We start from the raw sequence: 15,606 nt of genomic DNA on the forward strand, positions 1-15,606 counted from the left end.
AGAGAGAGAATGAGCAGTGGAGGGGCAGAAAGAGAGGGAAACACAGAATCCAAAGCAGGCTCCAGGATCTCAGCGCACAGCCCAACGTGGAGTTCGAACTCAGGAGACATGAGATCATGACCTGAGCCAAAGTCAGAGGCTCAACTGACTGAGTCACCCAGGTGCCCTGTGACACCTTTCATTATATACATCATCTACAAGCATGGCTCTTACATGTGAGGTCAATATATTCAAAAAATTTTTGAAGGGTTTCCTGAAAAAAATTATTGCCACGGGAATTTAATACACACAGTTCCTGGTACAGTATCCATCCTATCCAGATCGCCCGGGGCACGCTCTACTAGAACAGAGGCCAGGATGCTTTTTCTGTAAAGGGCCAGAGAGGGAGGATTTTAGTCTGTGCGGGCGATACCGTCTCTGTCACGACGACTCAGCTCTGCTACTGCAGCACAAACGCACGCAGACACAAAACGGGCATGGCGTGAAATAGGTGGTGGGTTGGATTTGGCCCACGCACTGTAGTGTACCAATCCCTATTCTACTAAAATGCTACAATTAGAAACTAATTCATTGGAACTCAGTGTATAATATACATACAGGAAGGTGATTTCAAAGTGAAAATTACTGTAAGTTTCCAATTACCTCCAACTGATCTCCTTATTAGAAACGAAACCACTCCCCCTCCCCTTGATTCAAACCTAATCCCTGAAATGCCCACTGTGAAACATCGGAAGTCCTAGAGAAAGACTGTCTAGAAAGCTGTTCTGATATAACAGAGAAAAAGTGGGCCCTTGAGGCTTCTCCCATCAGTCCATAAACAGACCTGAATAGCTATAATCTGGGAAGGCAGGGGACAGAGGGTTAATCACACTGCCAAAGGGAGAGAGACTAAAGATATGGCATCAAACGAGGAACATAAACCCAGAGAGAAGGCAGGTCTGGAAAAAGCGCTATACTAAAAAGTCTTAGGCCCTCATAATAACTAATATTTCCACAGCACTTCACAGTTTACAAAGTGCTCTTCGTAGAATTATAATTATAGATAAGATACAAACTCAGAAATTAACTAAGACATGGTGTTCCCAGGTAGTCGAGGGCATACCAGGATTAAAGGCCGGGCCCTACAGTGGGCCCAAGTTCCCGGGTGGGTCCCCAGGCTATTTCATGGCCCAAGGACAGCACATTCAACAACGGGATACAATGACGCTAAAAACACAGACTTCCTCCCCTCCCTCTGCCATTCCCCTGGTCTGCTCCTTCTGCTCCCCTGTACCCTAACTTCCCCGTACGTCCGCACACCTCAAATGCAAACCTACAGGAAAGTGAAATATCTACTCACTCTAGGAAAGTGTTCTGGGGAAATGTTCCTGGGGTCCCCAACATGGGTTTCTCTCATGGATCTCCTATTCTCTCTGCCTCCCTTCCTACAAGTTCCTCTTTCTCATTCCAATTGACAACTCTCTTCATCTACTATTATCTAAGCCTACATGCCGCTCCAATTTATAAAGAGGGGAAAAACATTAAATAAGTAGGCACACTAGAGCTACTTCTTGTAACAGGCAAAAAGGGTAATTCAAAAGCCCAAATCCCAAGTGAAGAAAGCCTTCTATGAATGCGACTAAAACGAGGGCAGCGGGACTGCTGCATGCCCAGTCCTCTCACCTCTGTTCCTCAGAGGGCTGGGCAGAAACGGCTTGCAAGGGAAAGAGCATCTACTCAGAGAATACAGGTTCCAGGTGAACAATTTCAGGCAAAACTTCTAGGTTCTCTGCTTTTACAGTTTCAGCTTGTAGGTGTGTTATGCCAGTGCTACTGCTGAGGGCCCCTCCCCACCACGTACAATCAGTATTTTAAAGAGAAAAAAATCCCGTCATCAACATTTTCTATAATAAAATATTGGTTCAGTACAACTGTTAACAAGCATTCGAAAGAGAATCTGGGAACTATTATGAGGTTCACTGAAAACAATTTATGCCAAAATGGTTTCTTTTCCTTTCTGGACAAGGTTGCTATGTAGGTAAATAAGTGAACTGCAACATATTCCATATAGGCTGATTTGGGCAAGAAGTCAGCTATGAAGTGTTTTCTATACGCTCACTAGCAGCTGGAGAACTATGGGCCGCACGAGGTTGGGCAGGACTCAGGGCGAGTTAAAAAGCCCCATCAGGGGTGCTTGGGTGGCTCAGTGGTTGACTTCAGCTCAGGTCACAATCTCACAGTTCGTGAGCTCGAGCCCTACGTCAGGCTCTGTGCTGACAGCTCAGAGCCTAGAGCCTGCTTCAGATTCTGTTTCTCCCTCTCTCTCTGCTCCTCCCCTGCTCCTGCTCTCTTTCTTTCTCTCTCTCAAAAATAAATAAACATTAAAAAAAAAAAAAAAAGCCCCAACACAATAGTCAAGCTGTCAGGAGAGCCTCTGACCCTCTCGTACATAGTTTTAAACAAGGACTCGAACTTTATATACGCAGATGACACAAAAGTAGGTGAAAAAGCTAATATTCCAGATGTATGAAACCAAATTCAGAGGGATAAAACCTCTAACATTAAATTGCATGAAAATACATGTACAGCCCTATATGGAGCAGCAGAGTGAACAGCGCCAGCATAAGGCTCCGTCTGAGCCAATGACACCGTGTGGTCAGCAAACTGCAGGAGCAGCCCTACACTGTACTTGTGCTGCCAGGCGGCAGTCCAGCTCTCTACTGGCTGGCCGCCAGGGGTCTGGAGACCCGGGAGCATGAGGAAGAGCTGGGATGGAGGCAAACCGTAACAGCAGCAGAGAAAGCATCAGGCGGACCTCAGGATGAAGCCCGGGCGTCCCACTTAGAAACCGCCATCAGGCACCGAAGACTTACCTCCCTAAGTCTCGGTTTCCTCATTCATAAAATGAGGATGATAATAATAGTACCTACCCACAGGTTTGTTCTGAGAATTAAGTGAAATAAGGTGTGTAAAATGCTTAGACTAGAACCTGAAATAATAAGTATATAATCCACATTAGTTATTGTTAGTTAGGTCTAGATTAGAAAAGAAGTAAGAAAGATAATAACCATACGGTTTCCACATATTCGAGGAGCTATCATAAAGTTCTAAAATAGCCCTTAAAGAGCCAAAGGCATTAGATGCATTGGAAAGGGAAGAAGTCAGTCCAGATAAGGGAAGTGGCAGGGGCACCGGGAGAAAGGCAGGGAGACAGAGGATGCCCACGAAGGGGAGAGGGGTGGGGGCCACGGGAAAGACAGAAGAGGACAAGTAGTTCAATCTGACTGAAGTAAAAGTTTCCTTCTACACATTTAAAAAGAGCAAATCTACTTACAAACAAACCAAGATAAAAAACACCAAGAAAGCCTGGTTGAAAAAGCCATAGATACCAGCACTGGCTCTAGAGGAGACAGATGGGCTTTTGCTCACTGTCTTCTTGCCATTGCTACGTGCATTCAGCTTCTTGGGGTAGCTTGGTTTGTGTTCCAAAGACGATGTAGAGGAGGAGCTGCTGACGGATCCAAGCAGGGTAACTAAAACAGGTAAAGGAAAAGAACACAGAGAAGGGTGGAAAGTAAGAAATGAGCCACTAAGATGCTTTTCCAGGTAAATCCCTCTGAAACCCTCCATTTAGCTTCCTCTGTGGATTATCCAGTGTTGAATTAAATGCCCGGTTTCATCCAAACATACGGTAGTTCATATAGACAAGACTTTATAACCCAAGCAACTGTATTTTAACGATTCACGCCGGACGAGGACACTCTTACACAGAAGAGTACTGTCACATCATTAACTGAAGGTGACTACTTACCTATTCTACCCACCACTCTCTCTCACCTCCCACTTTAGATGGCTTAGTAGAATCCATCCTATTTATATTTTAAAATGCTATTAATTTAAGGTAACAAAAAGATAGTATTAAAATGTTTTGAGTTAATGAAGGCAAGCAGGAATACTCTTGAATTTTCTACCCATGCTCTATTCACCCAATGATTTGACAGCTGAAGGCAACTTTGAAACATTCTTATGAAGCCATCTACACTGGGGAATTTCCTTTCAGTCTCCCTCCTAATCTAATCCAATTGCTCTCTAATTTAAGTGTACGTGGATGCACAGTATAGGATTTTATGCCAAAACCACGTATATATTTTATGACGAGCTGCTGAAGGTATTTTCAAGGATGATTTGCTACTATAATGATTTTTTCCTTAAAAACTTTAAAACTTAGCCCTTTATAAGCTTTATCACTGTATTATTTTAAAGTTCCATCAGTAAATTAAATTTTTAGAATGGAAGTTATAAAATTATCTTACCATCTTTGTCTGTTACAGGTTTTGATTCTTCACCAGGAGGCAATGAAAGTGTTGATTCAGAAGCACTATCTTTTTTGGAGGTCATTAATCCTACCACATAGAAACAAACACTTTCAGCAAGAACTTTAACATTAAACATGAAAATGTATTTGCTTTTTTGTGTACAGACATCCCTCATTATCTAAATCTTATCCACTTCCAAAAACATGTTGGATAATCAGTTCGCAGACAGCAGGGACCAATATTTCAATACATAAAGAGGGGAAAAAATGCATTCTTAGCCTCTCCATCTGAAAACCCCAATTTCCTCAAATACCACTAAAGTCTCTTTTAAACCTATTTAACAGTCCACTAAGGAATTCTAAATACAGTAAAACATTTAAAGCACAGGTGCCTAGTTGTTTGACACTTCGCACACTCAGTAGTGTGTCTGCACAATGCCAGCAGGTAGAGTGAACCTCACAGCTGAAGCACCACCGCCACCCACCCACTAGGACTTGCAAACAACTTACAGACTTCACTCATATGCGCGCAAACCCATTACAACAGATTTTCTATTTAGATAGCGAACTCTGGGTAAAAACTTTTGCAAATCATGATAGTCACTATTCATCAAAGTGAATGTCAGACAGTAAGAAACCCCCCCCACTCTCTGCCCTGGGTGCTCTGAGATAACTATCACCACACCCAAGCCTCACAAACAAACTCACTTTAAAAAAGAAAAAGCTCATGAATAATACTTCGCCTTACTCAGACTTCTGTTTCCATTCTCCAGAACCAAACTGTTTAAATAGGAAACCTAATGGACCGCACCCAGTTCTAAATTCCATTAAGCATCCATTTCAGTTCTTCTCACTTAGGAAGCACTGGAGTGAAGAACTATACTCTGAGCATCACAAACATGAGCAAGACCTGGTCTCAGCCTGAAAGAATCTTTTCAATCCAGTATGGAGGACAGATAGGGAGCATGGGTAACTAAATAACTAAAATATGAGGGCATGTATTGATAAGCGCTAACATAGAAAAGGGAGACAATAATCATGGCTACAAAGATAAATTAATGTCTTGAGAAGATGACATTCTGAGATAGGTCTTGAAGGACAGGTAAGACTTCTTCCAGAGCACAGTGGAGGTATGGTCAGAAAGAACTGAAGGTAGGCATTCTAGATGGACAAAAAAAAAAATCTTAAAAGACAGGGTCAGGGAGGAGAAGTAGCTTGGCTGGAATAAAGAACACTTTGGGATATGGAAGAAGTAAGACCGGATAGATAGGTCAGAGTGAAATCTCAGGGGGCAACGGTGCCAGATAAGGAATCAGTCCTCTTGTGGAAGGAATGAGCCTCTGATGGACTTTGCGTGAAAGAGGGCTGGCATGAACAGATGGGGGAACAATGTCACCCTGGCAGCAAAACTTAGAAGGAAACTGGATGGGCAGAGACAGGAAGCACAGACCAGAGAGGAGTTACTACAACAGGTAGAACGAGGACCAGAAGGACAACAGCAGGTACTGAACAGAGGGGTGGGTAACAGAGACTTCGTGCAAGCACCCCACAGGGAGTTCATTTCTTATTTTTCAGTTTTAAAATATCCATTTGGTTCTTTCTTATTTGAATTAGTTTTAATGTTTATTTCTTGAGCGAGCACGCCGGGGAGGGGCAGAGAGAGGGAGACACAGAATCTGAAGCAGGCTCCAGGCTCTGCTCTGTCAGCACAGAGCCCGACACAGGGCTTGAACTCATAAACCGTGAGATCATGACCTAAGCCAAAGTTGGACACTTAACCAACTGAGCCACGCAGGTGCCCCTGTTATCTGAATTTTTTAATTGAGATCTCTGGAGATTCGCATGTAGTTGTATGAGTAATACAGGGAGATCTCTTGCATACTTTGCCCAATTTCCCCAAATGTAGCTGTTTATATAACTATGATATCACAACCAGGATACCAACATTGATACAATCCATGAATCCTGGGGCACCCCAGTTTTAACCACACTCATTAGTGTGTGCTCATGTGCCCATGCTCACACATCGTTTGGTTCTTTTTTACATCTTCATTCCTCTGAACTTTCTTTCCACTTGTTTCAAGAATTAACCTTAATTCATAGAGGATGGTTATAATATATTATTTAAAGCCTTTATCTGTGTCATGTCTGTGTCATGTCAGGGTTGGCAACCTTTGATTATCTTTTTCCTTGACAGATGTTGAGATTTTCCTGGTTTTTCGTATTTTGAGCAATTTTGGATTGTATCCTGTACATTTTAAATATATTATGTTGTGGGACTCTGGATCTTGTTTAAATCCTATGCAGAATGTTTACCATTTTGTTTTAGCAAGGACTCAACCCAGTTAGGTTCAGGCTGGACATCCCTCCCACCTTCTGGACGCTGTGCTTCCAATGCCAGTTCAGTTTCCAAGGCCTTTTGGGATCCTTCTCATAGGTTGTGCCATCCAGTAGTGTCTGGGACCTGGGCAGTGGTCTACCCTGGAGACCAAAGCCCGTGGTCAGATCCACACGTGTACAAGTTGAGAGTAAGCCCAGGAGTTCACACCCAACATTTTGAGACCACTTTCTTGAACTCCCTCCTCTCCACAGTCTCCCTGACACTTTCCTGCTCCTGGAGGCACCCCTTCCTGGTATCAGGGCAGGGTGCCTAGGCTTTAGTTCCCTTGCTCTGTCATACAGTCTCTGGGGACTGACTCTGCCTCTGGGGACAAGCAGTGAGTAAAAAGAAGACAAACTATTGGAGAGATTCCATCCCTATTCCTGGAACCACAGTTTCTCTGGTGAGAGAGAAGGGTCTTCCTCCCTTGGGGTTTCTGGTACCCGGCCACCCACGGCTGCTACTGCACCATGAAGGACTGCCTAGGGACTGGGGAGGGAAAGAACCAAAGGAATATAAAAAAAATCTATCTTTTTTAAAAAAGGGATTTCCTCCATTTTCTGTCTAGTAGGGGACCCCCAGGGCTTCTCTTTGGGCTTTCTTTCCATAATGGCTGTGAACTTCTGGGTTTCAGGTTTAAAGGATACCATTTACAAGTGCATCAAAAAGTATGAAGTACCCAGGAACAGACCTAACAAAACTGGGACAAGATAGCTATAGAGAAAATTATAAAACCTTCCTGAGATATTTTTAAAGGACCCAATTAAATAAAGCAATATCCCAAGCTTATAATTAAAAGACTGAATATTGTAAAGATGTCAATTCTTCCCAAACTGACTTATGGTTTAAAATGCAAAACCAATAAAACTTCAGCAGATATTTTTTAAAAGAAACTTAATAGCTTACTCTAAAATTTATACGGAAGTATGACTTACAAGGATCCAAATAGGCAAGACACTGTTCAAGAATAAGGTAGGAAGCTTTCCTTTACTAGATATCAAGATTTATGTTTTTACTAGTTATGAAGTCCACTACTGACACAGAGATATTTAAATAGCTCAATGGAAGAGAGTAGAAAGGCCAACCAAATTCTTGGGCAAAATCCCTTAATCACAGTAGAAAGCCTTTCTGCTTCAGCCACTGATAAGTTAGCAAGTACTTACCAAGGGTCTATTTTGTGCTATGTACTACTACAGTGAATACGAAAGTACAAAACACTCTCATAGCCCATTTAAAGTTTAAAATTTTGCTGAAAGAATAAAAGATCTGCACAAATAAAGCAATTGGAGGAAAAGACCCAAGATAACAAAGAATTGTGTGGTATGGATACAAGTGTACACAGAATTAGAGAGAATGGAGACACCAAAGTGATCTGGGTCATCAGTGAAGTTTTCTTGGAGAAACAGCATCTGAATAAAGAGGTAAAGCACATCCAGGACCTCAAAAGGCATGAGTCAAATTACTTCACCCAGAGAAACAGCATGAGTCAAAGTATGGAGGGAAGAGGGAGGACAACGTACGCCCAAGACAGTGAGACATGAAACCACAGTTCGCCTATGGAGGCAGCCAGAGATCCCATCGAATACAGGAAGGACTCAGAGTCAGAATATTTTCTGATTAAAAGAGAAGGCACTAAAATTCTTGAATAGGTGAGAAACATAAAGCTAGTTGTGTTTATAAGGATCTACTGGAGGTATAAAATCTAGCTTGGAGGTTACATTAGCCAGTGATGAAGGTTTGCGGGTGGTAGGAAAGAAAGGAACAAATGTATAGTATTCTTGTCAGGAATCGAAATCATAAACCATGACTGATGTTTAAAACCACGTGAGATGTGGGTTTTATTAAATTCAGGTTCCACAGTTATCTAACAAAAAAGGGTGAAGCAAGCTAAATATAAGGCATTCCACAAAAGAAAGAAATATGCTGAATAAAAGATTTAACTTTCTGGCTTGACCTACCAGTATTTACTTTGGACGTTACATGAGCTACATCAATTTTCTGGGACCTGATAAGAGGCACAGCTTTTGCAGAGGTGTGTACTATATTCTTCCTTCGATCTTTTGCTTTACTTATCTTTGAAAGAGGTGCAAATATACCTAAGGGAGGAACGTAGAGCTTGAGTTAGTGCTAAACAATTAAGAGCATTTCCAATAAAGGGGCAAGTACAACCATTTGATAATATAAATGTTTAAGTTCTTTTTTAGTGCCTACCAGGAATCCTGTAGGGAGAGACAGGAAAAACACACTTACCCTCAGAGAGCTTACAATCTAGTTGTCAAGATGAACAACATACACAGTAATTTAAAAATCACATAAAAGATGCATGATCAGGTATTAAGTGAAATTCAGGGAAAACAGAAATGAGTGAAGGTAAGACTTGTCCATCATTCCATCATAACGATTTCTGACTAGGCTACTGGCAAATAATAGTGCACTTCAGAGCATACAAACTATTCATCTGTGTCACTTTGTGTCTCCTTTAGGACATATTTTCCCCCCATGACAGCTTTTTATGCCCTTGTTCTATTTCTCTACCAGACTGTACACCTTTGGAAGATGAAATTCAAACATTATTCATTTCTACATTTCCCCACTGTACCTAATTTCAGTGCCTTACACATAGTAGGGATATAAAAAATACTCTCCAGTACAAAATATAATCTTCCCAAAAGGCATAGCCCTCAGCTCCTGACAATCATAAACAGCACAGTGCGTGCTTGGGAGGGGCGGCATGTGGGGACAGAGGGAGGGCCTGCAGATCTGCAGCGGCTCAGAGTATAAAATTCCATTTAAAAAAGAGGAGTTTACCCAGGAAGTGAAATATCCAGTATAAATAAGTATGCATAGACATTAGAGATAGTGTATAGACTACAAATACAAAGATTATCTGGCTAAGACATTTTAAATAAAAAAAAAAGTCATAATATGTGTATCACACTCTTCCATCGGGTGTTTACAATCTAATAAAGACATACTGTGACCAAAATGTAAGATGTACATTAAAAATAACTTTTTTTAAAAATGAGTCTGTAGAAATGCTCAAGACTACCAAAAGTGAGTGCTTTGTTAATAACCAAAAAGTGCTAACTATATGCCTTTTCCGCTAATCATGAAATGCTTTCCTCCTTGGGATTCTATATTACTTTCTCCTGATTTTCCTCTCTTCTGACTTCTCCACAATGTTCTCTCTTCTGTCTCCCACCTGGCATATTTTCCTTGAATTTCTATTCTTTTCTCTAAGCTCTTTTCCTTGCCAAATACACACACACACACACACACACACACACACACACACTACAGTGTGATAACTACATCCAATTGCCAAGGGTTGGAAGACAGAAATTATTTTATACTCCAGAAATGTAAATTTGTACAATATTAATGGAAGACAAAAATTCTGACCTAATCCTCTTTGTGGCATTAATTATAAAGAAATATTTATACTTAAAGATGATCACAAAGGTTACAAAAGTTACATTCATATAAGGAAAAATATCGATAGATTTGTGAAGCCAAAACAATTTCTAGTTTACTGCTATGATCCAATTACACTTTTGGAAATTAATCACAAAAAAAAATCCAAATGTGAGGAAAAGACTGTATCTAAATGTGTCATCATTGCAACTCTATTCATACGTGGGAGAAAACGATTATTTGGCAATGAACTATTACATCACCATCAAGAAGTGAAATAATACAAATTGTAAAGAAATACAGAAAAGTATGAAAATTGAATCAAGTAAATAAAAATGAAGTTACATGTTTGATTATGCTATGGTTTTATCTGAAAAAAAATGTTATGTGTGGATATAAGAAAGACTGTAAAAAACTAAAAATGAAACATACTTATGAGAGCACTCAGACTATGAGTTATCTTTTAAATTTGTCATTAATACCATAATAATGTTGCTTAATGGATGGTTTTTTCTCAATCTGAGAAAAGTTATATGGTTTTTCATCCAAGGTCTTAGTAGAAAATTTCCACATCATATTATTTCACATAATACTTTTAAAAAAATATTTAATTCCGTTGCTTTAATAGATTTTTATAGCATATAATACCTCACCTATATAGTTCTCATTCTTCCAGTTTTCTCAATTGAATAAATCATTTGGGAGAACCAAAATAAATTTAAAGCCATGACTGGCTGCAACCAAAGCCCACAATGCATACAGAATATGGGCTGATGTATCTATTCAGTAACTCACGCTAATCAAAATACTGGTGGGACTTTTTCCAAAATCTCAACATATAACTGTAAAACTTAACTAAACTGAACACGTAGGAAGAATTATTTTTTTTAGGAAGAATTATTTTTTTTAGGAAGAATTATTTTTAAACAGAAGAGTAATAGGTTTCTAGATCAACATGGCCCGTTTTGTTTTACCACAACTCCTGCCAAAACTCCACTGAAATATTAGCAAGGAATAAAAATGATACAAACTCTAAAGAAAAAAGAAATGATAAAAAGGAGAAAAATACCAAAAGCTTCCAAAGAAGCTTCCAAAGGGGGGGGGGGGGGGAGTCAAAAACAGAAGAAAGATTTTGAAACTTCCCCACAGCAACACTGGAAGCTCAAGATAATAGCTGACGAGCCAATGGCGCGGGAGCCACATCCCACCTGCCACCTATTTTTGTAAAGTTCTGTTTGAACACACCCACGCCCATGTGTTCACGGCTGCTTCTTCACTACAACAGGGCAGCTGAATACTGCAAACAAGACACTGGGTGGCCCTCAAAGCCTAAAATATTTACTCGGGCCTTTTACAGAAAAAGTTTGCCAAACTCCATCAGACAATAGAGTATAATTTTCTAAATACTGAGAGAATATGAGTTCCAACCTGACATTTCTTATCCCGTCAAACAATCATATAAAGTGTGAGAGTAGGAATAAACATATTTTTAGGATGGAAGGTTTCAAAAATGTATCTCCCACACAACTTTTGTCAAAAAGCTACTGGAGGATGTGCTCTACCAAAACAAATAAGTAAACTGAGAAAAAAAACTGACTTAGAATAATAAAGAAAAAAACTGACTCTTTCCTCAGAGTATAAAGACAATAAATGTCTAAAATGGGAAAAATCAAGGGCGCCTGTCTGGCCTAGTCAGTAGAGCATGCAACTCTTGTTCTTGGGGTTGTGAGTTCATGCCTCACATTACACATGGAGATTATATAAAAATAAAATCTTAAGGAAGGAAGGAAGGAAGGAAGGAAGGAAGGAAGGAAGGAAGGAATAAAATTGGAAAAATCAGGAGAGATTCATATAAATATCTTATTTATAAATATAAATACTAATATCAGAAGATACAACTGAAGAAGTTGAAATAGTTCCTGCCTCTAAAGAGCAGGACTCAGGGTCAGGGAAGGGCAAGCCAGGGAAGGATTTAACTAATGTTTTTAATAAACTTTATGATACAATTTGACTTACTGAACTAGGTACATGTATTCACTTTGGTAATTATTAAAATTATTAAAATACATAAAAATGGTATTACCAAGTATTTTTTTAATGTTTATTTATTTATTTTTGAGAGAGAGAGAGAGAGAGAGAGAGAGAGAGAGAAGCTGAGAGAGAGGGAGACAGAGAATCCCAAGCAGGCTCCACGCTGTCAGTGCAGAGCCCAATGTGGGACTCAACCTCACAAACCATGAGATCTGACCTGAACTGAAAACAAGAGTCAGTGATTAACCAACTGAGCCACCCAGGCACCCCAGTTTTGCTAAGTATTAAAATTTATTATAAAATTTTCATAATTGCCAAAACTTAGAAGCAAACAAGATATCCTTTAGTAGATGAATGGGTAAATAAATTGCAATATATCCAGACAATGGAATATTATTCAGTGCTAAAAAGGCATAAACTAGGAAGCCATAAAAAGACATGGAGGAAACTTAAATGCAAGTTACTCAGTGAAAGAAGCCACTCTGAAGATGCCACGTTCATACTGTATAATCCCAATGATATGACATTCTGGAAAAGACAAAACTAAGAAGACAGTAAAAAGATCAGTGGTTACCAGGTGTTGAGGGGGGGAAGGGATGAACAGGCGGAGCACAGAGGATTTTTAGGAAGGTGAAAACACTCTGTATGATACTGTAATGATAGAGACATGTCACTAAACATTTGTCCAAACCCACAGAATGTACCACACAAGCAGTGAACCCCACTGGAAACTATGGGCTTTGAGTGATGATGAAAAGTCGGTGCAGGTTCATCTATTTTAAGAAACGTAGCCTCTGATGAAGGGATGTTGGTAATGGGGGGTGGCCACACATGCATGGGAACAGGGGATACACAGGAAAATTCAGCACCTTCGTCTCAATTTTGTTTTGAACCTAAATTGCGACCTAAAAAAAGGTCTCAAAAATTATTATAAAATTTCTACAATTTAAAAAATCTAGGGGCACCTGGGTGGCTCAATCAGTTAAGCATCTGACTTCAGCTCAGGTCATGATCTCATGGCTCGTGAGTTTAAGCCCCGTGTCACACTCTGTGCTGACAGCTCAGAGACTGGAGCCTGCTCCAGATTCTGTGTCTCCGTCTGTCTCTGCCCTTTCCCTGCTTGTGCTCGCTCGCTCTCTCTCTTTCTCTCTCTCTCAAAAATAAATATTTTTAAAAGGCTTTTTAATAAATAAAATAAAAATAAAAAATCTAATATATGTTAGAATGAACAGATCAGTTGAACAAAAAATCCTGAAACCGATGATAGCACTTATAAGAACTTAATTTATAATGAAGGAAGCACAAGCCAGAGGAAAACTGATAAGAGTTAGAGAGAGGGGAGAAAAAATAATAATAACTGTTGCTGAGAAGAGACAAATTCTTCGGCTTCTGCTTAGGGTAACTCCTATTTTTAAATCCAACACATGATCCTTGCCCTGCCCAAAACTCCCCTTTAAGCATGTAAAAGGGACAGAAGCAGGTCCTTGGGGTATCCAGCTTTGTCCTCATCAAACATGCCTCTCCTTGGGATGATGAGATCTGGGGGCAACATGCATTCTGTTACAATCTAAGCATTTCCCATGAACCTGACTGACATCTGCCCTGTAGGTTGCTAGCAGTTTTGCTCTTGCCTTCAGTCTGTTTGACAGTTACCAAAATTAGCTAACAGAGGAAAATCAAAATTAAATTCTTAACTCCACCCAACTAACCAAATACATTCCAAATGGATTAAATAACTCAGCGTAAAAAATTAAAACACTCAAAAGAATAAAATATATAATTTTAAATTAATCCTTGGATTAGGAAGAAGTATCTAAGCATAAAAGCAATGTAAGAAGTTATAAAGAAAAAGTCTTTTAACTACATAAAACTTTGTGCCAAAACACTGCAAATGAAGTTCAAAGGCAAATGAAAAACTGGGCAAAACATCTGTAATAACTGTGAGAATTTAATATCTTAAGTATGTATTTGTGTTTCTAAAGTTTTTAAAAACCCACTAATATCTCAGTCTCAATCATTTAGTAAGCAAGTAATACGAACAAGTATTTCTGGGCAATTGCCAGGATGACACTGTGTGTGTGTGTGTATGTATCACAATAAAACATTTTCACCACAATCGAAGAAATATGAATTCAAACATAGAAACTTTCAGCCATCATATTGGAAAAATTAAAGAAAATGGAGCCATTAAAAAAATCACATTTTCTAACAATATTTAATGATTTGGGTAAATTATAATAGCATTTTGGGGCGCCTGGGTGGCTTAGTCGGTTAAGCGTCTGACGTCGGCTCAAGTCATGATCTCATGGTTCGTGAGTTTGGGCCCTGCATTGGGCTCTGTGCTGACAGCTCAGGCCCTGGAGCCTTCTTCTGATTCTGTATCTCCCTCCCCTCAGCTCCGCCCCCGCTCACACTCTGTCCCTCTCTCAAAAATAAAGATTAAAAAAAATTCTTTTTAATTATAATAGCATGTCAAGTAAAAATGTAAAATACATGCAACTATATAATCCAAATTTCATGAAAAGGATTAAATGGAAATATATCAGTGATTTTATCTTCTTCTTTTAACCTTTTTTATACTTTTCAAATTTTATACAAAAAAAACATTTTTATAAAGAAAAAAAATTAATAATCCACCAAAAAATGATGCTCCATTTTAAGTGTATGACAAAAGGAAACTAGTAACTTTGATAAATGCATAACAGTTAGCAAATAGCTACCATTTGTTGAGAACTAAGAGGGAATCAAGCACTATTCAAGGTGCTTTATATATTTATCATACAAACTCCTGAGGTATTGTTAGCCCCATTTACTGAAGACAAACTGAGGCACAAAAAGAGTTTAAGGTCACACAGCTGGTAGGTAGGGAAGCTGATTCGTACCCAAGCAGTCAGACTCTAAGCAAGGACTTCAGCATTAAATCATAGTGCCTCCTTGTGGAGCTGATATGAAATAGAACAACCAAGGAAATTAATGTTCTAGAAGAATATTTCATGGCAAGGAAAAATATTCACAAAATAGTAAGTGACAAATTCAATTCAATATGTCAAGGGGTGCGCGTGTGTGTGTGTGTGTGTGTGTGTGTGTGTGTGTGACAGAGAGAGAGAGAGAGAATATGAATTTAAACAAACATCTGTCAGAAAGAGAAAGAATCATCCTGTCTCAGCAGTACAGTTATAAAGTTGGCTTCGATTGCTATTTGAAGTTTTCAAGCTTTTCCACCTCCAGAGCTCTGCACTTCCTTGATAACGAAGTCCCTTCCTCAGCCTTGAGAGTACCCTGGGCAGGACCGACGGAGGTGCAGAGAGCCGGGTGTACTCCTGGTAAGACACCATCTCCCAATCAATGTACTGCTCATAGCAAGAACAGGCCAGCCCCTTCATTTACTACATAGGAAAGTTTTATTTAAAAACCATAAAAGAGGGGCGCCTGGGTGGCGCAGTCGGTTAAGCGTCCGACTTCAGCTCAGGTCACGATCTCGCAGTCC

At 39.6% G+C, this 15,606-nt stretch overlaps 1 protein-coding gene across 4 annotated transcripts in view; it reads right to left on the bottom strand.

Annotated features, from left to right (window-relative positions):
• CLIP4 (CAP-Gly domain containing linker protein family member 4) overlaps positions 1 to 15,606 on the bottom strand; it is an 81,474-nt gene that overhangs the window by 22,151 nt on the left and 43,717 nt on the right. For all 4 annotated transcript variants that reach the window (XM_019448459.2, XM_019448466.2, XM_019448450.2 and 1 more), the window contains 3 exons: positions 8,633 to 8,770; positions 4,293 to 4,382; positions 3,369 to 3,512 (listed from right to left, as the gene is read on the bottom strand). In XM_019448459.2, coding sequence (XP_019304004.2) covers positions 3,369 to 3,512; positions 4,293 to 4,382; positions 8,633 to 8,770 — 372 coding nt within the window. The remainder of the gene's footprint in view (positions 1 to 3,368; positions 3,513 to 4,292; positions 4,383 to 8,632; positions 8,771 to 15,606) is intronic.

The sequence above is a fragment of the Panthera pardus genome, unplaced genomic scaffold (genome assembly GCF_024362965.1).
Source record: "Panthera pardus isolate Hobbes unplaced genomic scaffold, ASM2436296v1 HiC_scaffold_26, whole genome shotgun sequence".
NCBI classification, from domain to species: Eukaryota; Metazoa; Chordata; class Mammalia; order Carnivora; family Felidae; genus Panthera; species Panthera pardus.